Source organism: Suricata suricatta, chromosome 9 (genome assembly GCF_006229205.1).
Source record: "Suricata suricatta isolate VVHF042 chromosome 9, meerkat_22Aug2017_6uvM2_HiC, whole genome shotgun sequence".
NCBI lineage: Eukaryota > Metazoa > Chordata > Mammalia > Carnivora > Herpestidae > Suricata > Suricata suricatta.
Window position 1 is genome coordinate 100,368,562 of NC_043708.1, and position 24,964 is coordinate 100,393,525.

Consider the following 24,964-nt stretch of genomic DNA (forward strand, 5'->3'; position numbering starts at 1 on the left):
ATTATAAGCAAACAGTAATTATAGACTTCTGGAACTATCTTTGTGGGACTCTCAAAATCCCACTAAAGTAAAGGGGGAAAAAATAGAAAAAGGGAGAAGACAACAAATAGTATTGCAGAGAAATTTGCAGGGATGGTAGGAGACAAGATGAACGGTAGCAGACAGAGCCAATGAACTAAAGGCCTCCCGGGATAGGGCTGCAAATCCCTGAGAGGGCTTGAGTTTCGGAGACACCAGGTACCCCTAAAGGCAGGAGACACCCTTAACTGGAGTCTGTATAAGACACAGAATGTGACTGATCAGAGTGGCTAAAATGAACAAATCAGGAGACTATAGATGCTGGCGAGGACGTGGAGAAACAGGCACCCTCTTGCACTGCTGGTGGGAATGCAGACTGGTGCAGCCACTCTGGAAAACAGTGTGGAGGTTCCTCAAAAAATTAAAAATAGATCTACGCTAATACCCAGCAATAGCACTGCTAGGAATTTACCCAAGGGATACAGGAGTGCAGATGCATAGGGACACGTGTATCCAAATATATATAGCATCACTTTCAGCAATAGCCAAATCATGGAAAGAGACTAAATGTATATCGACTAATGAATGGATCAAGAAGATGTGGTTTGTATACACAAGGAGTACTACATGGCAATGAGAAAGAATGAAATCCTACCATTTGCAGCAATGTGGATGGAACTGGAGGGTATTATGCTAAATGAAATAAGTCAGGCAGAGAACGACAGATACCATATGTTTTCAGTCTTATGTGGATCTTGAGAAACTTAAGACCATAGGATAAGGGAAGGGGGAAAAAAGTTACAGAGAGGGAGGGAGGCAAACCATAAAAGACTCTTAAATACAGAGAGCAAATTGAGGGGGTTGAGGGAGAGGAGAAAGTGTGTGATGAGCATTGAGGCAGACTCTTGTTGGGATGAGCACTGGATTGTATGGAAGCCAATTTAACAATAATTTATATTTTAAAAATAATAAAGAAAATAAAGGGAAAAAAAAAGATGGTATAATTATCAGCTCTAGGAAAAACACCAGGTTATATAAGGAAATGTCTCCCTAGTAGGAAGAATACCTAATAGGCAGTTAATAGCCACCTAAAATGGAAACATCAAGAAGTTTCATTACAAGCCCATTATCGGAAAGAGGAAATGTGTTGGAAGAAAGGTGAAAGAGCTGCATGGCTCTAGGAAAGGAAGGGGGGCTCTGGGAGGGGGAGGAGAGGTTAGAGATGGTGGCTTTTGTTACGGTAGTACCGCTCGCCTTACAAAAAGAACTCACGCATGTATTGTATTGTTATTGACAAATACGTCTAGAAGAGAGTGTTAAGTCCTAAATGTAGACCTTCTTGAGTTATCACAAATGGAATGCACCCAAAACACCACCACCGAGATCAAGTAATGGGACATTTTCAGCACCCAAATGTGCCCTCAGCTCCCTGCCAGTCATTATACTCCCTCCTGTCCCCCGGAGGTAAACGCCAATGACTTGTAACAGCATCGCCGGGTTTGCTTATTTTAACCTATGGGGGGAATGGTGCAGGATGTGTCCTTGTTTTTTCAGGCATTATGTTGTGAGAGTCATATGACGTAGGCAGCAGTTCTTACGTTTCTGTTTCTCCCTGTAATTTATTGTATGAATATACCTGTTTGAGACTTGATCCCTTTGATGGGTAAAGCTTTGGACAGTTCTAGGACATGCTGTTGAGTGAACATAAAAAAGCATTTTCTTAATAGATACCTAGAAATGGAATTGCTGGGTGCCAGGCTGTGCTTGGCTCTAGCTACCTTCCTTTGGGCGGTGGTGTATGAAAGTTCCAACTGTTCACATCCTTGTCTCCATTTTTCTGTTGTCAGCCAACGTCATTCTGCTGAGTGTGTAGTATCCTATTATGGTTCTGATTTGTATTTCCCTGAAAAGCAATGCAATTGAGGATTTTTTCATATACTAATTGGCCATCTGGATATCTTGTGAAGTTCCTGTTCATGTATTTTGTTCTTTTTTAAAAAAAAAAAAGAACTTTGAGGGGAGCCTCAGTCAGTTAAGCCTCCGACATCAGCTCAGGTCATGATCTCGTGGTTCCTGAGTTCAAGCCCTGCATCAGGCTCTGTGCTGACAGCTCGGAGCCTGGAGCCCACTTTGGATTCTGTGTATCTCTCTCTCTCTGCCCCTTGCTGGCTCATATTCATTCATTCATTCATTCATTCATTCATTCATATTCTCTCTCTCTCTCTCTCTCTCTCTCTCTGTTTCAAAAATAAACAAACATTAAAAGCAAAACAGAATGTTGAGTTATCTTTATCTTAGTTGTAGGAAATCCTTTTCATTTACATGTATTTCTTTTGTCTTGGAGCTTACCCTTCACTCTCAAAGTTGTTCCTTGATGAACAGACTTTTTTACAATTTCAATATAGTTCAATTTACAATTCTTTCCCTTAAGGTTAGTAACTTTCTTTGTCTTTTGCAAAAATTTTGCCTCCCCCAAATCATTAAGATATTCTTCTCTGTTACTGTCTAGAAGCTTTGTTGTTTTACTTTCTATGCTTAGAACCATGATCCATCTGAAATTGAGTTTTGTATGTGAGCAAACAGGGTCCTTATTGAGTTGATTATTCACTTGGATGTCTGTTTGACCCACACCACTTGTTGAAGCAAGCACCATTTCCCCAGTGCCCTTCAGTGCCATTCTGTCATTAATTAAGGGAACTTATATATGAGAATCGGTTTATCTTTTGATTCTTTTCCAATTACTTAATTGCCTATGCCTACCTTAGTACCACACTTTCCTAATTACTGCAGTTTTATACTAAGTATTAATACCTGATTATGTAAGTCCTCTGACTTTAAGTGCTGACTATTCTTAACCCTTTGCTTTTCCATACAAATTCTACCATCAGTTTCTGTCAGTTTCTACCATCAGCCTATCAATTTCTCCCCCCTCCCCCCAAAAAAACGTGTTTGTTTTTCCTTTTTTTTTTTTATTGGAGTTACAGTGAATCAATTTCGGGATAAGTGACCTTTTTGTATTACTGAGGTTTCTATTCTGTGAATATGTCTTATCCTTACATTTACTTAGATTTTCCTTTTAATACTGTTTTTTTTTTAGTTTTATGCATATAGTTTTGTGTATTTGTTTTCATTAGGGTATACACGATCTACCTTGTCCCATTTTCAACTTTAGTTTATGCTTTTATTTAACTGGTATCTTATAAGCATCATGTATTTGTTGTTTTGCAGGGGAAGGGGTTACTGATGTAACAGTCTTTGTTTTTTTTCTGCCAGACTATTTGTTCCATTTACTATAATGTAATGACTGATCTATTGGGATTTTAATCTATCCTTTTACTATTTGTTTGCTCAATGTCTTACCTTTTCTGGATTCTTTTTTCTCTCCTTTCTTGCCTTTCTTCAGATTCATATGTATCTGTTAAATTCTGTCTCTCTGTCCTTGATTAGCTTGTTAGTTCTATATTCATGGACTATCCCATGATTTTAAAAGTCTAATATAAGTTAGTATGTTCGCCTCTTCACGGACAGTACAAGAATCTTGGAACCCTTTAACTCCCTTTACCTTTCTTCCATTTCACTCATCTTTGTCATTTTTGTGTATTTTAATTATACAGATATGTCCGTCTTATCAGTAGTCTCCATATTGTTTCATATGGTCAGTATCCATTTAGAGTCTCCTCCATATTTAACCCTCCCATTGTCCTTCATCCTTCCTGCTTCTCCCATGTACCTCCACCTGGGATTTTTCCTTTCTGGCTGAAGAACTCCCTTCATTTGCTTTAGTATGAGTCTACTGGTAAGAAATTCTGTTCATTTTTGTCCACATCTGCCTTTGTCGAGCCTTTATTTTTGGTGGATAATTTCATTTGTAAAATTTTAAGTTGGCAATTATTTTATGGCAGCCCTTTCAAAATGTTACTCCATTGTCTTCTGGCTCCCTTGACTTCTGTTGTGAAGTCAGCTCTCAGTTTCCATTGTAAAGGTAATGTGGCTTTATTTTTCCTCTCTGCTAGCTTTTTTAATGAAAGAAGTTTTCTTGTATGTTTATCCTGCCTTGGGTTTTAGTACTGTGTGAGAATGGGATTCATTGTCTTATGTCAGTTTTGGAAAACTCTCAAGCTATATTTTCACATAGTGGTTCTGCCTCTTTTTTTCTGTCATCTTCTCTGAAGATTCCGGTTACTGTATATATTGGGCCTTTCCACTGTTGAGTGTGTCTCCTCTTTCATGTATTTGCTGTGATTTTTCTCCTCCTGGCTTTTCTCAACATTCCCCTTTGATCGGTCTGCAGCTCATTGTTCCTCTCTTTAGCGGTCTCTGTTCTGCTTTTAGCCTCTTCTGAGTTTTTAATTCAAAATGTCCTGTTTTTCAGTTTGATAAAAGCCTTTTGATCGTTTTCTTGCACTGTCCAAACTTTCGCGGCTGAAATTTTCTATCTTGCCATCTAATTTCTTCAACATAGTTAGCACAAGTTACTGCAAGTCCTGGTCCAGTAATTCCAACATCTGGATCACCTGTGGGCCTGCATTCATTGTCGTTTTTCTCCTCTTGGTTTTCAGCCTTTGGTCTTACCTCCTGCTGTGTCTGATATTTTTTAATCTAATGCTAGACATTGATATTTTAAATTGAAGAGATAGTGGGAGGCTCTGAATTGCGTTTGTTTCCCGACAGAGGCTTATGCTTTGTTTCCGGCATGTAGTGAACATCTAGGCAGATCACTGTAATATGGGCAGGGACTGAGCGGATTGGAAATCGTGTGGTCTATTTCCAGTTTGTTTTTTAGGGGATAGTCCTTTATGCATCCCATTGAAACATTTGGGATGTTTACCAGGGACATTCCCTTTCATGGGCTCACAACGGTCCTTTTTAATCCCCCCAGTCCCATGAGATCCCAGAAGTTTTGCTCAGCTTCTAGGCAGTAGTTTACAAATTAAGGAATGCCTTGAGGGGAAGAGCAGCACTTTACCTCTCTCTCTCTGTGCTTTTTTTCTCTTTAAAATCTTGTCCCTATTGGGGCGCCTCAGGCAATTAGGCACCAGACTCTTGATTTCAGCTCAGGTCATGATCTGATGGTTCGTGAGTTCGAGCCCCACATTGGGCTCCACATGAACAGTATGAACTCTACTTGGAATTCTCTCTCCCCCTCCAACACCTTTCAAAATATCTTTTTAAAAATAAAATTAAGTCTTATCTCTCTTAGTGCCTTGGTTTCTCTCCGCTGCCATCAAACAGATGTTTTATAGGATTTTTTCCAGTGTTTTTAGTTGTGTCTCTGAGGGGGAATTGATCCCCAAGAAGTTATTCTGCCGTTACAATAACCACGGTCCTCTTTGATTTTTTAAAAATTCTGTATATTTATTACTTTAAAAATAGAGCACAATAGGAGTGCAAAAAGAGTTCTCCCTAGTATAATACAGCACTTCAATAATAAGAGTTCTGTCCTAATAGTAGAGTAAGAGAAACTGCCAGATTGAGCTGGCCACCAGATCAGGGTTTTAGCACTCACTTAGTGTTCAAGGAGAAGGAAAAGTATTTATAAATTCTTACAAGGCATAGAGTACCTGGGAGTTACAAGCTTCAAGAAATTCTACACCTTTCTGGAATCTTGCCAAATTTGGTATCGCTGATGAAATGCCTCTTTAATGGAGGCAAGACTCATTTACAGGCTCCATCATCTGATTCTGATAACATCCAAGATGACACACTGTCTAGTCTGTGTGAAAAACAGCCTAGACGGAGCACCATTTAGTTTTGGCAGGCGCTGAATGGGTGGTTGGGGAGGTGGGAACAGTGTGTATCAAGACGCAAAGGGAAGAGAAAAGGCTGATCAAGTGACCTTGTGGAGGGTTGGGCAAACGGCAAGCAGGAGAGGCATAAAAAGTTAAGGCTGGAAAGGGAGGCTGGGTCAGCTCCTCAAGAGCCTCATATGCCAACTTAAATAATTTAAAACTTAACCGAAGAGTATGTGAAGACATTGAAGAGTTTTCATCCATGCTTTTAAATAGGTTGCCCTTCCTCTCATATGCAGATAAATTGGAGGTAAACAAAGTTGGAGGCAGGGAGACAGGGCGAAGGCTGGTGCGTTCATCCACCTGAGAGATGAGAGTGGCCTGGAGAGGAAGTGAAGGCATGGATTGAAGAGACACCTGACAGCTCTTGGCTGACTGGGCAGGGACTGGCAGGGACAATGTAAGGAAAGCAACATGGACTCTCCAAGTGTTTGGCCTGAGAACTGAATGAACTACCATGATGGAAACAGGGCCATGGGCGGGCGTGGTGGGGGCTGGAGGTTAGGGATGCTGGGTTCAACTCTAGATGCATTCAGTTTGAAGCATCTCCAAGTTGAGATGCCCATTAGGCAGCTAGACAGTTGCCTCTGGAACTTAGAGAAGTTTGGACTGGAGATTTTTAACTTTAATATGAAGTGTAAATAAGTCTGCCGAGGGAGACTGGTAGAGCAAGAAAATGATCACAGGTAACTCTGAATAGCCCAAATAATTAATAAGAAGGCGGCTCAGCAGCAAAGGGCATTTTTGAAAGAAGTGAGAACATGCATCCTTGGAAAGAGCAAGGAAACGTGGAGAAAGGGAGGTGTCTAGAGCCAGAGAGGTAGTTGCTACCCAGAAAGTTTCCAGGAGAAGGACTTAGGAAGCATCCATTGGCTCTGGGAAAAACAGGGTCACTCTTCCCCTTGTTGAAGGCAAGTCCCGGTCAGCTGGAGAATGGATGGGAGGGAAGAGAGCGTGTGCATGTGGACTGCTTCTCCCTAGGTCTCAGCCACCACCGGGCTAGATTCTAACACAGATGTGTTTTTGTTTGGCCAGGGCAGTATCCAAACCACATTTCTGCTTGGCTGAAGACAGTGGTATATAGACCCCTTTCAGATCCTGTACGACAGGTTAAAAACCTATGGCATACCAGGTTTTTACTTTGTGAGTTTGCCATGTGGTCTACTGCTGTCTACACAGTAGACATGAATTCTAATCAGCAATAACTCCCATTACAGAGAATTTTACCACATCATGTATCCCTGATAAATCTTCTCAAGGCGCTTTTCCTGAACGTAATTTAAGATCCTGATAGCAAGCATACTGTGAACACCATCTGTGTCTTCAAAGCGTTGTTGTTGTTGTTGCTGAGACCATGGTCTGCTTTCATGTTGCCCACTGGCAGTTCTGGCTTTGTCATGTACCCTGGACTCTACGAACGTTTTCATTTGGAGGGTGCTGTTTGCCTGCAGATCTGATGCCCAGCGAATGTCACCATCACATTCGGTTGCTGTGAATGAAGCCGTGCAGAGCCATAGATGTTCATCAGGCTTCCAGCCTCTCGTTTCATTCCTCTGATGGTGTAACTTCCTCTTCCTTAGAAACCTGATGCCTCCTAAGAGGATCCTTGAGGTGCCTGGAGATTTCACAGTGATTCTTCAGCAGAAAACACACGGCATAGACCAGCCTAAGCTTTTGGCATTCAGCTCCTCTGTTTTCTGCCTTTTTAAAAAATTGTCTGGATCTATAAAAGGCTTTTCAGTAACTGATTTTTGCATAAACTGACTTTTCTAATTGTAGATGATAAACGTTTCATTCTCTCAAAGTCATATACAACCGAAATAGAAATGGACTCAGGAGACTGTATAATAAATGGAAAGGAGGAGGGGATGTCTAGAAATCACAGCCTAGAGTTTTCAGCAGTCAGAGCAGTGATCTCAGCCTCCTAAAACTAGTGGAAAACTGAGGCCCTGAGGGAAAAGGCAGCAGTGTAGACCACACAGCGAATCAGCTACAGAACCAGCACTAGGTGAGGTCTTAACCACATCTGGTGCCTTTCTGAGCAACGGCCTCCTTCAACCCTGTGCCAGAAGCTTAAACATAAAAAGGAATGGATTGTTCCACTCCACTTGTTTCTCTCCTTCACATTCACTTTATTTATCTTCATGTTTTCTCTTCTGGGCTTCCCCTTTGCCATTAAAAAAAAAAAAACACTTTGTTTAAAATTCTTTCATACCGCATGTTGCATTCTGAAGTGTCGGGTGATAAATGGTGGATTGGCAACTTTGTAATTTGCCCTGATTAGACTGTAGAGTTATGTTCCAGCTGTGTGACTTACTAAATATTTACAGATTAGCAAGTCTGCAGCACTGCGAAGTTGTCTTGTTTTATGGATGTGGGGCCTCACACATTACTGTATTGTGGGGCCTCATTCTCTGTAAGAAGACCACCACCTGCCGATGCAGCAGAAGCCACAGCAGGTAAAGGTGCCCTTCAGTGGCACCCAGAGACCATTCCACTGAAGCCTTTAGAGAGTCGTCACCTCGAAGCTGAGCGTAAGAGAAACTGATGTGGGTCAGTCTCGCGGAGATGGTATATGTTCCAGCAAGAATCCCTCCTAGTTCTCTACCCCAAAGAGCACGGTGCAGAGAGTCTGACCCAGAAGTTCAGAATCCTCAGATCTCTCTCTGGCACTGCCTCTGACAGTGTGTCAGGGACAAGACAGCCCTCAGTGCTGGACCTCCTCTCTGAAGCAGCTCAGTCAGATTGGCATTACGGTGGGTTCTTCTGCGTCACTGAGGGTGCCCACATTCTCTTGTTACGTGCTCTGGGACTTGTAGCCTTCATCTTCTGCTTGGCTATGCCAGGCTCTCAGTGCCACATAGGAAGGTTCATGTGCATTTTATGGGAGACGGTGCTGTAATTTTGAAGAACTAGTTTATATTCATAGTTGATCACCAAATCCCATCATCTTTCGAAGTGAATTTAAAGATTCAGGGGTGCCTGGGTGGTTCAGGTGGTAAAGCATCCAACTTCGGCTCAGGTCATGATCTCATAGCTTGTGAGCTTGAGCCCCTCATTGAGCTCTGCGCTGACGATTCAAAGCCTGGAGCCTGGAGCCTGGAGCCTGCTTCGGATTCTGTGTCTCCTTCTTCCCCTCTCCTGCTCCCACAGTGTCTCTCTCTCTCTCTCTCTCAAAAATAAATACACATTAAAAAATAAATAAATAATTTAAAAAATAAAGATGAACAGGCACTTGCCAAAAGAAGATATATAGATGGCCACTAAGTGTATGAAAAAGTACTCAGTATCATTACTCCTTAGGGATATAAAAGCTAAGCCACAGTGAGCTATGGTCACACTCCCACCAGAATGGCTAAAGTCAAAAATCTGACAATGGCAGGTTTGGGCGAGGGTAACCAGAACCCTCATACATTGCTGGTAGAGTGCATCCTGGTGAAACAATTCTGAAAAGGTTTTGTAGCGTCCTCTAAAGCTACACTTCCTCTATGACACAACAATTACACTCCTAGGTTATATCCAAGAGACAGGATTCCCTATGTCCACTAAATGCATGAAAGAAAAGCCAGAAATTTACAAGAACTTTTTTGGTAGCTGTATGCATAGGAGCCCTAAACACAAAACAGCCCAAATATCCACCCACAGAAGATTGGATAAACGGTGAATTGGTATAATGAAATACTGCATAGCAAGGCAGAGGAATGAATGTAACAACATGGGTGAAAAGTCCTGGCATTCTGGGAGAGAAACCAGACCCAAAACTACATTCTGGTGGTTCCATCAACAGGGAGTTGAAGAACACGTGCACCTAGGCGAGCGTGATAAAGGCTAGAAGAGTGATTATTTCTGATGTGAGAGGTTATTGACCGAGGAGGGGCACAGGTGACAGAAATGCTCTGTCTCCATCTGCATGGCAGCTATGTGGATATAACATACATAAAAATTCACTGAGCTGAATGCTCCATCTGTGTACTTGATCCCGTGTACTGGGCATTACAGGTTCATGGACATGCAAGCGGAGGGGGTGACGGGATCCAGACTGAAATTGTTAACATGGTACTTGTTACAACATGTCTCTTGGATTGGCCTAGAGCCAGTGGTATGGGCTGCTACTTCCAGAAGCATAGCAACTCAAATTTTATAAAAAATAATTTGGAGCCCACTGGATCATGGTCAGAGGGTCTTCTCTTTTTTAGGAAGCTGTAGTCTAGAGGCTGACTTGCAAGTGAAGTATGGCTTTTTGAGGGAGTCTAATAGAAAGTCTGATGGGCTTTTATCCCCAGGAGTGGCTGCAAGAGAGACAGCCCAAGCTCTGAAAACGCTGGCCCAGGCTGCCCGTGGAGTGGCCGCATCCACGAGTGACCCCGCAGCTACGCATGCCATGTTAGATTCAGCTCGCGATGTGATGGAGGGCTCGGCCGTGCTCATCCAGGAAGCCAAGCAGGCCCTGATTGCACCCGGGGACGCCGAGAGTCAGCAGAGACTCGCCCAGGTGAGGCCCCGGGATTGGCAATAATGGTCCTCACTCAGGTGGTTGCTCTTTTCCTGGTATGAACATTTTCTTTTTCTTAATTTTTTTTTTTAATTTTTGAGACAGAGACAGAACATGAGCAGGGGAGGGGCAGGAGGAGGGGCAGAGAGAGAGAGGGAGACACAGAATCCGAATCAGGTTCCAGGCTCTGTGCTGCAGCACAGAGCCCAATGGAGGGCTCGAACTCATGAACCGTGAGATCATGACCTGAGCTGAAGTCAGCCACTTAACCACTGAGCCACCCAGGCGCCCTGAACATTTCTCAGCCAATGGGTGTTTTCAAAACCTTCCCAAGTGCTATGATCATGCTGGCCGTACACGATACCCACTTTTATAAGTCTTGCCCAGTAGCCCCCATAATAGGAGATTTGCTCAGTTGGGTTACCAGAGAGTATGGGGGCCTTTTTTTGAAATCTTTTCTTGGAATTTCGGGAGCCAGGACACGGCATGTTTGTTTGGGGCCTGAGTGTAGTTAAGTATATTCCTCTGCCTAGTCTGGGAGGTGAGGTAGATACACGTAGTGTGCCCACTCAAAGTTTTATACCCCCTTTATTGTCTCTTTGGATGAGTCTTTGCCTACCTAATGAAACCTGCGGTCTAGAGACCAGCTAGGCAAAGTTCTAGACAGGAAGCTGGAAAGGAGATGGTTTAGGTTAAAAGGCATGACAGGGCCCACTTCCAAAACCTTACCCTTTGCCTAAGGGTACCAAAGAGTGCATACAGTGAGTCCTTAGACATCCTAAAGAGGCAGCAAGTGGGCAACTCCAAGCTGAAGTCTGAAGGGCTCAGAGTATCCCGCCTGCCCTTGAGCAGGGTGAGGTATGGGGCTGATGGTACCCGTGTGTCACTGAAAGAAATCAACCACAGGCCTACGTGTAACCCAAAGAATTCAAGACCTTCCGCTTTGGTGGCCTCCAAAGAGCTCTCAAAGGGGGCTCTTTGTGTTTCTTTTGGTGGTGGGTATCTTTGTTGTAGAACCTGACGTAATACTGGAGAGTTCTGTGTTTGAGTCACAGAGCTGTAACTTAGCCTGGCACTGGGGTGCTTGTAAGGTGTACTGTGTCAGTGTGTCAGACCCTTTGCTAAGACAGGGCCTCGATGAGGTATTTAATGGTAAACAGAGTCAGCCAGATGCCGGCAGATAATTTCCCAATCCAGTTCAGCTCTGCACACTAGCTGGTTCCCAACACATCTGCACAGTGTTTGCACCGAAACTACACTCTTACAGACCTTTTCTCCCTCCCTGTATTCAGGTGGCCAAAGCCGTCTCTCACTCCTTGAATAACTGCGTGAATTGTCTCCCTGGCCAGAAGGATGTGGACGTGGCCTTGAAGAGCATTGGCGAGTCCAGCAAGAAGCTGCTTGTGGACTCGGTGAGAGGTTTTGCATTGAGAAGGGGCACCTGGGTGACCGGGCTCACTGAAGGTGGGAGAGGACTCTTCTCCCCTCCGTGGGGTCTCAGAGCAGCTAACCTCGGTTTTGGGAGTCCTGTTTTTCCTCTCAGTTGGCCTTTCCTTGTTTAGATTTCCCATAGCAAAGTTCCCAGGTGGAGCTTTTCAAGTTTACTTTTTCTTTGAGTTTGTGTTGTTGTTTGCTTTCCTGTCCTCCTGTTGAAAACAGGAAAGGTGGGTATGTGATCATCTGACTTCTTATCAGGACATGACGGGCAGTCAGTCAGGTGGTGGAGGAACGTGTGTGTCTAAACCTCATTGAGAGGAGAATGGTCTAAGGAACTGCACCTTGGGGTCTGTTCCTGTTTCAGCAGGGGGTTCCAGCTTCGTTCATCCCTTCTCTGCCCGGTGCCTGGCACATACCAGCTACACAAGCAGTGTATGCAGTGTGACTACTAGAGCCTAGCCTGACGTCTCTGGAACTTACGGCAATTTCACCAATGATGCTTCTGGTCCACATAAAAGCTTTGTTAGCAAAGGTTCCTAATCGGTGGCTGTTAGTTTGGAAGAATAGGATTTGAGGTTTAATATAGCATCTGCCTTTGTGTTCTAGAAAGCTAAACATTTGAGAGGCTCCATCCAAAATAAGAGGGGCAGTTCAGAGCTTGGATCCTGGAATCAGATTGCCCATGCATGAGTCCTGGCTCTGCTACTCAGGAGACCACAGCCCCTAAGGATAGACCACATTTAGACCCACTGTGTCTAGCACTGACTAGGTGTTCAATTAAATTTCAGTGAACGTTAAGGTCAAACTTCACCTAGGTGGGCTCAGACCACACAGAGCCTTTACGTTTAGATGACTCAGAAATGCATCCCTGGAGAGTCCTCTTTCCCTCCACAGTGCCTTCCTTACTCCGCCACACCTTCTTATGGGATGGGCCTTTCTTCCCTCCGCAGTTACCTCCAAGCACGAAGCCTTTCCAGGAGGCCCAGAGCGAACTGAACCAGGCAGCGGCCGATCTGAACCAGTCTGCTGGCGAAGTGGTCCATGCCACCCGGGGCCAGAGCGGAGAGCTGGCCGCGGCCTCTGGGAAGTTCAGTGATGATTTCGATGAATTCCTTGATGCTGGCATTGAGATGGCGGGCCAGGCTCAGGTGAGTGTGATGGTGGCTGACTGGACTTGACCCTTGCCTGTCTACTCTGATGGACGATCCACCCTTGAGGCCCACTGGGCAAACAGGAACAGGGAACCTGTCAGCAGGCCACCCCGTGGCGTTCTCTAGAAAGCTCTGTGACCTCACAGGACTGGCATTCCTAAGGACGCTATTAGCTTATGGGTGAAATGCTTCTTAGAGATGAAGGATAACTTTTCCCACGATCATCCAGCAGGTTCATGGTTTACTCCTGCCTTTCACAGGGAGCCCAGCTCTGTGTCCTGGGCTTCTTCTGTGGTACAATATAGTGAAAAATCTCCTAGTTGAGGTTCATCGGGCCCAGTTGAGGAGACTGTGTCTGACACCAAGTGTCATATGATTAAACATTACCTCCTTGAGATGAACAGATAAACCCCTTGTTCAGAACAAGGGGACATGACCAGTCTGGTGTGAGCGTGCAAAGCTGTTTTTTCCTGAGCTCCTGCGAACTCCCTAGGGGAGACACCCAGGGTGTTGCTTCCTGTGTTCTCTACAGATGGTTGTTTGTCAGGTGGTAAGTAAGCCAGGTGAGAAATGCGCCTGCTCCCGAGTCAGGAACTTCTGGGCCGCAGTCCGCTCTGAGCACCCAGCAGCGCCGGTGGTTTGTGCCAGGCTGAGGCGCACGGCAGCCCGACAACTCCAGCATTGTTGAGCGGGATGCTGGAGGCCCGGCCTGGTCTGTGTGCTGGTGGTGTGTGCTCGCTCTCCCTCTCTCTCCTTCCCTCCCCCACTTGTGCTGCCTGCCCTTGGGAGACGGCGCGGCTCCCGGCTGACCCGCCGCGGATGGCTTTCTGTCCTGTTGCATGCATCTGGGTCAGGGGATCTGTTTGGGGGGCAGTAGACACTGGGCACTGTCTCGACCAGTCAGGCACCTGCAGACTCACCAGGCTACGTGCGCTCTCTCTCCATGACCTGCTTCCATGTGAAGAGGCTACTCCTGGCTCTCTGAGTGCCACCTGGTAGAAACGGACAGTCCCTCATTACTCTGCCTCCTTTTGACTTTGCAGACAAAAGAAGACCAGATCCAAGTGATTGGAAACCTCAAGAATATCTCCATGGCATCCAGCAAGCTGCTCTTAGCTGCCAAATCTCTCTCTGTCGACCCAGGAGCCCCCAATGCGAAAAATCTCCTGGCCGCTGCCGCAAGGTAAGAACGCAAACAAAACGTGCTTTCGTGTGGGGTTAAATGATGTCAGTGTTGGAGAGCTATGCCTGACATCCTGCTGCTGTCGCTGAGCAGAGACGGGGTGCCGTTTCTGTGTTGTCAGAGGTAGAGCCGTGACTCTGGCATTTGATTAAGCTGGCTTATTTTCACGTGCTTTCCCCACTAAAGAGGTCTTCTGTCTTCTTTTACAGCCTCTCTGCTTGCTTAGGCCTAAGGCCCCCATTGATTTATAAACATGGTGACTTAAATAGACATTTATAAAGTAGTGATACATCTTTGGGATTATGAATGTAATATATGCCCACTGAAAAAAATCAGAAAGTACTAAAAAGTACCAAAAGCCCATGACACGCAATGACCCATTCAACATTTCTTGAGCACTTATTCTGTGCCAGGCATCAGTGTTAATTAGATGGATTTAAACATTCTGTCAGGTGCAGAAGGGCTCCAGTGTAGGATGAATGGGGTAGGGGTGGGAGTAAATTGTTAAAATATGAATCTGAGTTTTGGATGGTGTCAGTGTCCTCCTTTGCCATTGTTTTCACCCGAGGAAGCAGTTCTTACAATACAACGTCTGTTCCAAGACCACTGTGGCAATTCAGCTCGCTAACTAGTGATTGAATGCTGGTACATGGAGACAGTGTGGGGACAGCCCAAGCAGACTTTGTGTCAGAAAACCCACATTCATTTCCCCAAACCAAGAGAGCAGGGTGTTTTGTGTTTCTCTGGCGCCGTAGGCATGTTTTCGTAGCATTATTTGGCATCACTTGATATGTAGGAAAGCTAACAGCGGTAAGAGATGAAATACAGGCAGTTAGAATATATAGCATAATTGGAAGCCTTTTCAAAATGTGCAGATTAGTGATTCTTAAAATGCGTAGCCTGAATTCTACTTTTCAGTTTTTCTCTTTAAACTTGACTTTGTTTTCTTGCTTGCTTATTTGTTTTTTCATATCTTTCTCTCCTCCGGGTACTCAGTGGCTATCTCTTATAGTTGAGTGCAGAGTCAGGAGACCTGAATTCTAGTCCAGGCTTGAATGTTTGGCACACTTGGTACATTGGTTGGATTGCTCAACCTGCCTAAACTTTCCCATCTGCAAAATGGGGGTGTATACTGTATCATCCTTAGGTTCTTAGCCATTCTCAGTACATAAGGTATCTTGGTGATAATGGTTAAAACCTATCTAGTCCTCTCTTCGCGAATAGTGGTACCGGGGGTTGGGTGGGGAGGCAAATGGTGGGGAATTAGATAATTTTAGAGCAGTTCCCTTGAAAGCCCTGGAGTTTCTTCACTTATCCTTAGGTGTATATACTTTAGCTTCAAACAATACCAAGAGCCACTAGGAGATTGGAAAATTGCCCTCCCATCTCCCCACCTCCATGTTATGCTTTGTTGTTTTTTTTTTAATTTTTCTACATTTATTTATTTATGAGAGACAGAGACAGCTTGAGCTGGGGAGGGTCAGAGAGAGGGAGTTACAGAATCCGAAGCAGGCTCCAGGCTCTGAGCTAGCTGTCAGCACAGAGCCTGACGCGGGGCTCAAACCCATGAACCGTGAGATCATGACCTGAGCTGAAGCTGGACACTTAACCGACTGAGCCACCCAGGTGCCCCCATCTTATGCTTTGTGACTGCCATTGAGTGAGTGCCCTCCAAGGGGTGGGGGGTGAGAAAGGAAAGAGTGATGTCCTCTCTGTCAAGCAGCTGTTTCTCATATAAAACCCTCTCTTGATTCCTCTTTTTCCTACAAAGAACCTTTAGATTAGGCAACTGATGTTTCCAGGTATCTGAACTCAGATGTTTTTCATTATCTTCAGTTTTTTGCATCATTTCAAAATTACAGTGTCCAACTTAGAACACACTGTTCACTTTTCTAAATTATGGGAAGATGGGGAGAGTGTAAATCAAAAGCCAGATAAGGAAGGAAACCCAGGCCCTGAAGGAATGTTGCTGGTATCCTGGCTCTGTGGGTGTCCGAAGGCCCCCTGGTGGTGACTTTGAGGAAGAGCCCTGGAGACCAGCTGATAAAGCTTTCCTTGACTCTATCTTGGCTTTCAGCAGTTGGCAGGGAGTTCCCAGCCTGATGGTTTCATAGCCAAGTACATGCTTTAAAATCATCACATGAAATGATTGTGCTAGCACATTCTCCTCAGCTTTGTGGCACATGCTGGGAGGCTCTGCTTCTTGAGGTGGTTTCCCAGTGGAAGCACCTGCCAGGGCTCCTGAGTCAGGCAAGCTCCCCTTTGAAGGTAAAGCTCTGCACAGCTGGGTGCATTCGTTCATCCATTCATTCGGCAGAGTTTTCCCACATGCCTGCTGCGGGCTAGGCCCAGCCTTGGGTGCTGGGCACACACCGTGATTACCACCAGCATGGCCCTGGTGGAGTTGGGGTAGGGGCACACACACACAGAGCATGCTCACCTCCTTCCGTTCTGGACATGGCAGCAGCCCTGCACGTGAGTGCCCTTGGAGTTGAGCAGCAGGGATCTGATTGCCATTGCCCGCATCTTCAGTCCCATGGCCCTCCCTATTTCTGAGACACTGGGCCCTGCCACATTCTGTCATGTGGATGACGCCAGTGGCCCCAATGATGCCATTGTGGGGACCCAGACCCGGACCCATTCAGCCCTACCCTGCTCCCAAGCCAGCAGACTTGAATCCTTTGTTCCCTAGGGTCTCCATGACTCTTCCTGCTCTGGAAAAGCAACTGAGTGTGTCCGTTTCCTCTGCTCTCCATTCTGCATCAGAGCCCAGGTCCTTTGAAGAGCCCAGTCCTTTGGTTATTGAGGCTTAGCAGGGATGAAGTGCCCAGTTTGTTTATCTTCTTCCAGTATGATTGGTGAGCTCTGACTCTCCTCTGATGAATTGGGTAGAGCTGGAAGCCCTTTGTCAACCAATAATCAGCTTTTTCCCTGACCAGGGGCTGATGTGATGCTCCCTGAACTTAGTCAGAAAACCAGGTTGCAGTTGCCAAAGAGTGGGGGGCGGGAATGTCCTACCTCCGAGCACCTCCCCTGTACAACTACTTGCACCACAGTCCCCCTGGCCAGGACAGCTTCCGGCCGAGAAGACTTCATGCCCACCGCTGCCAGCTTGGGGACCCAGCCAGGTCAGCTGCTTTCCTGTCCCCTGAAGGTTTCCTAGAACTTGGTCGGTGATTCCTCTTCCTAGGCAGTCCTTTGTTTTGAGGTGCCCGCCAGGAAGGCTTCCTCTCACCTCCAGAGACGGTGAAAAAAGATAACCCAGCACACAGCACTTCCACACTATGGAATAGAAAAATATAAACTAGGCCATCTGCAGGCTACCTCCAGAATGTTCTATTTCCTTTATCCAAAGTCGGATCTCACTCCAGCCTGACTTCTCTGATTGCTGCGGGCCACATGGAGCTCTCCCTTCCATGAAGAACCTGTGTCCTCCATCCACACTGCCAGCCCAGAGTGTATCTGGCCTCTGGAGGCTCAGGATCCTGTCTGACGTGCTCCCCCCATCACTGCTTCCTTTGGCTCACCTTCTCTGTGCCTTATCTGTTCATTATCCTGCCTCTCCAACCAGACTGCAATCACCTTGCTTTACTAGAGAGACAAACTATATTATTTTTTTAATTCTCCTGCCTCGTAGGGAGCAGGACCAGGGAATACGCACGGGAGAAGTTTGGGGTACCCTTGCTTGCCTTCTTAAAGACACTGTCCCTTGAGGAAGGGACACGTCTGATGTTGCTGTTCTTCCCCGCCCCCCCCCGCCCCCCCCACCCCCATCCGCCAAATCTCCTTATCACATGATTTGTGCTTAACAGATCATCAAAAGCACAAATTGGCTGATTGTTTTTTCTCACCACTAGCCCATCTCCATATCAATTTAAACTTCCCAGCGCGCCTGGGTGGCTCATTCGGTTGAGCATCCGGCTTTGGCTCAGGTCATGATCTCACGGTTTGTGGGTTTGAGCCCCACGTCAGGCTCTGTGCTGACAGCTCAGAGCCTGGAGCCTACTTCAGATCTCTGTCTCCCTCTCTCTCTCTGCCTCTTCCCTGCTCACACTGTCTCTCTCCCTCTCTCAAAAATAAAATAAACATTAAAAAAAATAAAATAAAATTTCTTTCCAGAACTCCCAAACTAGTTGACTCAATTTAGTATCTCTAACCACTAAGCAATATGTAGGTTACAGAGCCTTGTTTAAACATCTGAGGTTACACATTTCAGTTTTTTTGTAAAACTGAAAATGGCTAGGTATGTCTAGAAATGTCTAGAAAAAGAACAAAACTCAAGAAAACAGTATTTGTAGAGGGTGGAATTGTAGCTCTTTAACCTTTTGTGTTTTTAGAACTTAATTTTGTATGGCTTTAATAAGTTTTTTTCATTGTGGGAAAAGATTTAAAAACTACAGTTGAGGCCTATTTGGGTCCATACAGAACAGAGGGAGGATGGTACTATTTGGGTCCCTATTTCTGTGACAACATAAGTTGGCTAAATCATAGTTTTTTTATTGGATTTACTGAAATTTTTTATTGAAAACTAATAGGGGCGCCTGGGTGGCTCAGTTGGCTATGCCTCCCACTTCGGCTCAGGTCATAATCTCATGGTCTGTGGGTTCGAGCCCCGCGTCAGGCTCTATGCTGACAGCTCAGAGCCTGGAGCCTGCTTCTGATTCTGTGTGTCCCTCCTTCTGATTTCTGCCCCTCCCTGCTCATGCTCTGTCTCTCTCTCTCTCAAAAATAAATAAAACATTTAAAAAAATTTTTAAAGAAAAATAATAAAATTACTTAAAAATACTATAAATCATATTTTGATATGTCATTCTGTCATTTTTCTGGGCATATACATGTTTAATTTTATGGTTGTGGACTCATACTCTTGGTACTGTATTGTAAATTTTATTTTACTTAATTATAAATTGTGAGTATTCTTCTACGTTAGGAAGATGCTTTATGGTCTTTATTATTTTTAATGTTTTTTTTTTCTTTTTTGAGAAAGAGAGAGTGTGAGCAAGGGTGGGGCAGAGAGAGAGGGAGACACAGAATCTGAAGCAGGCTCCAGGCCCTGAGCTGTCAGCACAGAGCCCGACATGACACTCGAACCCACAAACCACAAGGTCATGAGCTGAGCTGAAGTCGGATGCTCAACAGACTGGGCCACCCAGGCGCCCCGCTATACATTATGACCTTTAATGGGCACCCAGAATTCAGTTGTACACTATACGTTTATTGAGCCAATCATTTATCATTGCATATTTGGGGTGGCTCTAATCCTTTGATCTTATAACTCACTGCTGTAGTTTGAAACCTAAATACTATTTTTCACTATAAAATCTGCAGAACTGTTTGCCTCTGGGCCACTCATTTTATTATTTATTTTATTTATATATATTTTATTTATTTATTTAGAGTCTCTAATCCAGACTCTAAAATTGGGATAAATGGTCCCTAAATCATGCTCCGTAGTCATGGACCATTCAGACTTCATTGCTATGCTGACCCTTGTCTGGATTATCCAACCACAAACCTTTAGTCTGGTGGTGTTTTTTGACTCCAAGCTTTTATGTGAAAAATTTTCACATCTGAAAGATAGTCAAAACAATAGGATAATCAACAGCTCTGTATTCTTTGGATTCATCAATTATCAATAGTTTTTAATGGAAAAGATCTTTATATAAAAACTAGGTTTTAAAAAAATAAAGCAGATAAACAAGAACAGGGAAAAAAGCTAAGTGGAGAGCTGTGTGATAAGAGGAAATATCCTCCACACGATCATGTCCTTACAGTCCTGGGCATTCTGCACCCTTTGTTATGTCCTTGCGTGCCGACCCGTCTACTCAGAAGTGTGTCTTGAACCCTGCCATATGGAGCATGGTGCTGGGTCCTTGAGAGACCGTCTAGAGACTGCATCCTGGACCACACCCTCCAAGATGCCCAGCATTAGAGATTGTCCTGCTCTCGGTGTTGCTGTGTTTGCTTTGCACCACGGAGAACACAGTGCTTCCTTACGACACCTTAATTAAGCACTTTGCCCCCCAAATACTGGAATTAGCCGTACAAAGACTGTGTTGGAATTCCTCCGTGAGTTCAGGAATGTTTTTTCTTCTTCCCATCCACGCTGGCTGAATTTAAAATTCAAAGCAGTCTCTCCTCATCAAATAATTAAGCCGATTGCCTTTGTGCACTGGCAACATCGTTTTCCATCAAATCTGATATTCCGTGGGAAGCTGCAAAGCCAGTTTAATAAAATGAGACATCTTTTCTGTTAGGCAGCGTTAATGGCAAACAGCAAGTGTGCTTGCTGCTTTGTTTTTGTTTGTTTTAAGGTACCAGTTAGCTGCAGTGGTGAGTAATCTGAAGAGAATTTAGAGCTCTGCCAGAGTGTAGACCAGCAATCCTATGGGGAAAAATGGTTATGATCTATCTGGCTTTGAAGACAGATAGGCATGGGTTTGAGTGTTTTTGCTCCTTACTTGTAACACCCCCTTAGGGAAGTCTCTCCTATCTCTGTTTTTTCACATCAAAAACACATGGGTATTCCATTTTAAGACTCAGTATAGAAACCGTGTACTATCGGCAAAGGGTTAGACACACAGGTCAATGGAATAGAGTCTGGAAGTAGACTCACATAATTTTGTCCACAAAATTAGAAAAGCAGTGCCATGCAGAAAGTACAGCCTTTTTCATTGAAGGGTGCTAAAATAATTGCACTAAACTAAGCCACCCTCTCCCCTGCAGAAAAAGAACCTAGACCCATATTTCATACCTTATAAAAAAATTAACTGAAAATGGACCGTGACTTTCTAAGTGATCCGTGGCCTAACCTAGGCAGGAGCTAAGCATAGGCTGCCCTGGAGGTGAAATCCTTGCCAATATAGAAGAATCCATGAGTTGCCTCTCAGGTTCTAAGAAGAAGAGAAACACATGTAAAATTATACGAGTCTTTAATTCCTGTTAATTTTAAAAAAAAAAAGCTATTTTAAACAATAATTTTGGGATACCTTCTAGGAACTAGTGAATCGTGGAATTTCATGGAAAAAAAAAAGAGATTTTAAAATCATAAGCATAGTTTACTATATGCCCACTATGTTTTAAAATATATAAAATCTTGCACACGATACAAAGACTATCCAAAATAGCCTAGCTCGGATCATCTTATTCCTTATGGGCTGCTAATGAAGGATATTTTAAAACAGTGTTAATATGATCTCTTTGCTATTTGCAGCTTTGTTGTGAATTCTTTCCTGTGAATATGTTAAAACATAGTCCTACTTTCCTAAAAGAACTATTAGGACCCTTTAAAGGGAAATCAAATGAATAATTATAGCAAAGTGGGGGCCCTCATTCCATCTTCCCTGGTTGTGGTTTATTTTGGTTGTTCAGAGCCTTGTAGAAGAGCCCGAATGGGGACCCCATCCTTTAATTTTTTTTTTTAACATTTATTTTTGAGATAGAGCATGAACAGGGAAGGGGCAGACAGACAGACAGAAAATCTAAAGCCGGCTCTAGGCTCTGAGCTATAAGCACAGAGTCCGATGTGGAGCTTGAACCCACGAACCACAAGATCATGACCTGAGCCAAAGTCCAACACAGAACCAACTGAGCCAGCCAGGCGTCCTGGGATCCCATCCTTGATAGTGAATGACTTGTGTTTCTGGTGAACCTACAAAACATTGTTGGAGAAAGGACTGTTGATATTCACAAAACAAAACCGTGTGTCTATTTCTGTCACAGAGCTGTGACAGAGAGCATCAATCAGCTCATCACTCTGTGCACCCAGCAAGCTCCTGGCCAGAAAGAATGTGATAATGCCCTGCGGGAGCTCGAGGTAAGTCCCTGCAAAGGCTGCTCGGGGTTTAAGAGGGTGTGACTCTCCGTGTCCTTTCTGGAGAGGGTCAGTTTCTTCTCTTCTGTTCCTGCCTTATATCCTTCTTGGAGGACTATTGGGGCCACAGTGTCAATCCAAGTGGGAAGGAATCAAACTTAGATTTGGTGGGGTTATCATCTCTGCTTCCCCTTTTTCCACTAGGATGAGAGTTATTTTGTTCAAGGACAATCTGTTTCAAATAGGAAGAGGCCTGAGTGTAGGCTGAAGATGAGTAATTCTTACCTAAAAGTTTCAGGGTCATTTACCTGGGGCAGGTGGGAGAAGCTGGGACGGATGTTCTTTTTGAGTAAAAATGACTTTCCCATTTGTTTTAGTTTAGTCCCTGTAGGGCACACATGAGTGGAAAACCAGAAGTAACACCTATTACACACTCAAGGTGACTGTGGGACCCCTAGTGGCCCAGAACACAGTGTGGGTGCTCTTCAATCTCTGTTCATACTCGGGGTTTATTTATAATGGAGGATTCATCCCTGCCTGTAGAATGTATGTGGGTAAATGGAGAATCAGTGTGCCCACTTGTATGTAAAGTAGTCCTAAGCAGTGCAGGTTATATTGAAACAGCCAAATAGGTAACTCAGTAGATCGGTATTGGCTGTACCCAGTGTACCTTTAGTTTTCCGGATGATTCACATGGGAACACCCACCATGCTTCCGAATGGTGTGATTGAGGCCCAGTGTCAGAGCTGGAAGTGCGGAGAGGCTTGTTACCACTGGACTAAAACATTCTGAAAACAGTGGAGGATGTTCCCTACGTTGGGCGAACTACTGCCCTATCCTGGTCTGTTCACATTCATGAATATGGTATGTGGGCTTTTGGTCGAAGTCAGATCTATGGGCCCAGATGCATATACTCTGTCCTTTCACGGTATCCTTGGTTGCCAATATTAGGATGCTTTCAGGGTTGCTGTGACTAAAACGGTTTTGATTGTGTGAAGAATGGGGGGAGGATTTTGAATGTAATGAACTTTATGCTGCCCTCTTGCACGAGATCTTTAACTTAGTAACTCAACGGTTTCCACCATGACCTCCCCAGTCCTTGGTAACTCAGCAACTTTGTCTTTGTCGGCTGTGCCCCTGAGGCTTCCAGATGCTAATGTACACTCTCCCTTGTGAGAGGAGACTGGATGGCTAGGTCCCCAGACTTGCCTCCCCTGGAAAAGTCCCTCATATAGGACTGTTGGGGATTATCACAACCTGAGAGCTAGCAATGATTTTCAGTGGACTGGAGACAAAAGAGCAAGCCCCATACCCAGCTCCTTGATGATACCTCAACAGGAGGGAATATTTTCTATACTTTTTGAATTACAAACAAATGAACCATCTCAGTGGGCAGTTTGGGGGAGTGACCTTCTTTCATGCATACTCATTAAAAGGTTCCAGAACTGAAAACCAAGGGTTCTCCTCATCAAGTACAAATGAGTTAACGTGTCCTTGAAATGTAAGCTCCTTGGAGTTATTCAGCAGAGAAATTGTGCTAATTGGCCATTGCCTTGCATTAGCTTTAAGATTTTCTTTAGAAAAAAAAAATCTCTCCCTTTTGTGGATACCCTGCTTCTCCTCCACATTTGTGAACAGGAAACTCTCCTCTCTGTCAAAGCTAACCTGAGACGTCTTCCTCCTTGCCATCTGTGTTTTGTTGCCAGCAGGAAATCTAAAAGCACGGATAAGACCTTCTGAATTCCTCTCAAGAAGCTGGATAAATGAGTGATCATGACCAGAATCCTCGATGGGGAGGGGAAGTTGGTAGTTGGTATTACATTGAATTTCTCTGATTCTGTAACACTGGCTTGCTTTTGAAGTTGTGTTTTCTTTTTGTAGACTGTCAAGGGGATGTTGGACAATCCTAATGAACCTGTTAGTGACCTCTCTTACTTTGACTGCATTGAGAGTGTGATGGAAAACTCCAAGGTAAGCCTGTCTGCTATTATCGTTCCTCCTCATTGTGGGGAAAAATCTGGATTGTTTTGTATGTATCTGCCCACAGCCACTCTGCGTGACTGCATGCATCACGAAGCCTCACTATGGAGCCCTTTGTTCAAATGCTTCTCAAACTTGACTGTGCATCAGAATCACCTAGGGGTCTTGTTAAATACAGATTGCTAGACTTTACCCCTGAGTTTCTGATGCAGCAGATCTGAGGTGGGGCTGAGATTGTGCATTTCTGACAAGTCCCCAGGTCCCTGCCACTGTGGTCCAGAAATAACACTTTGAGATGCAATGCTTAGACCATATCACAGATGAGTCTTGCTGTGAGTTGAATCACAGATTTCTTTCATTTGGGACCAAACTGCAGAGGAAAGTGTGTCCATTAGCCTTGGCTTTTATGAGACCCTCTTGTGTGCTTTTTGCCATCCATTCATGGCATGCCTTCTCAAGAGGACTGAAAAACTTGGAGTTTTGGGGGGAAGATGGGAAGAGTGGAAAAATCTACATAATGCAGTGGTTTGTGTCCTCATCCCCTGCCAAACCTTAACCTTGCTCAAAAGAATCTTACTTCTTTGTATTTACTTGGACGTGGGTGGCAGTTGGGAGTGGAGATGCTAAGTAGGTTTCTCAGTGGACCAATAATGATCGTTTAAAAGGTTGAGAACACTAACCTGTAATGGCAACATCAGAGTTTTTGAGAATGCTTCAAAACCAGTGAGAGAAACAGATAGTGAGCAGTTGGCAGTGCCAAGGTCATGCTCGGAGCACGAATGTGCCATTCTCTACACTCTTCTTTTAGCTCTGGGGACATATCTGTGTTGTGGTGTCAGGACTGGCTTGCTGTGCATTGGGCTGAAACTAGAATTTGCTCCCTCCAGCATTCTTTATGGAGTTAGGGATTGCATAAGAAGGGTGCATATGTTTTACCTACTTTGAGCCAAAGAAACTCTTCCTTAAAGAGGAAGCGTTATGGAAAGGAAAATAATGCACATAACGACACCTTCTAACTTCTTTGCTTTGCAAGTCTTTAAAGACTTGGACTATTTTATTTATCTTAGTGTTTTTAGGGAAATTCCTTTTTTTTTTTTTTTT

At 44.4% G+C, this 24,964-nt stretch overlaps 1 protein-coding gene across 3 annotated transcripts in view; it reads left to right on the plus strand.

The window, feature by feature from the left end:
• Positions 1-24,964, plus strand: part of TLN2 (talin 2) — a 368,445-nt gene that overhangs the window by 237,840 nt on the left and 105,641 nt on the right. For all 3 annotated transcript variants that reach the window (XM_029951031.1, XM_029951033.1, XM_029951032.1), the window contains 6 exons: positions 10,091-10,299; positions 11,592-11,711; positions 12,687-12,884; positions 13,931-14,070; positions 21,793-21,886; positions 23,765-23,854. In XM_029951031.1, coding sequence (XP_029806891.1) covers positions 10,091-10,299; positions 11,592-11,711; positions 12,687-12,884; positions 13,931-14,070; positions 21,793-21,886; positions 23,765-23,854 — 851 coding nt within the window. The remainder of the gene's footprint in view (positions 1-10,090; positions 10,300-11,591; positions 11,712-12,686; positions 12,885-13,930; positions 14,071-21,792; positions 21,887-23,764; positions 23,855-24,964) is intronic.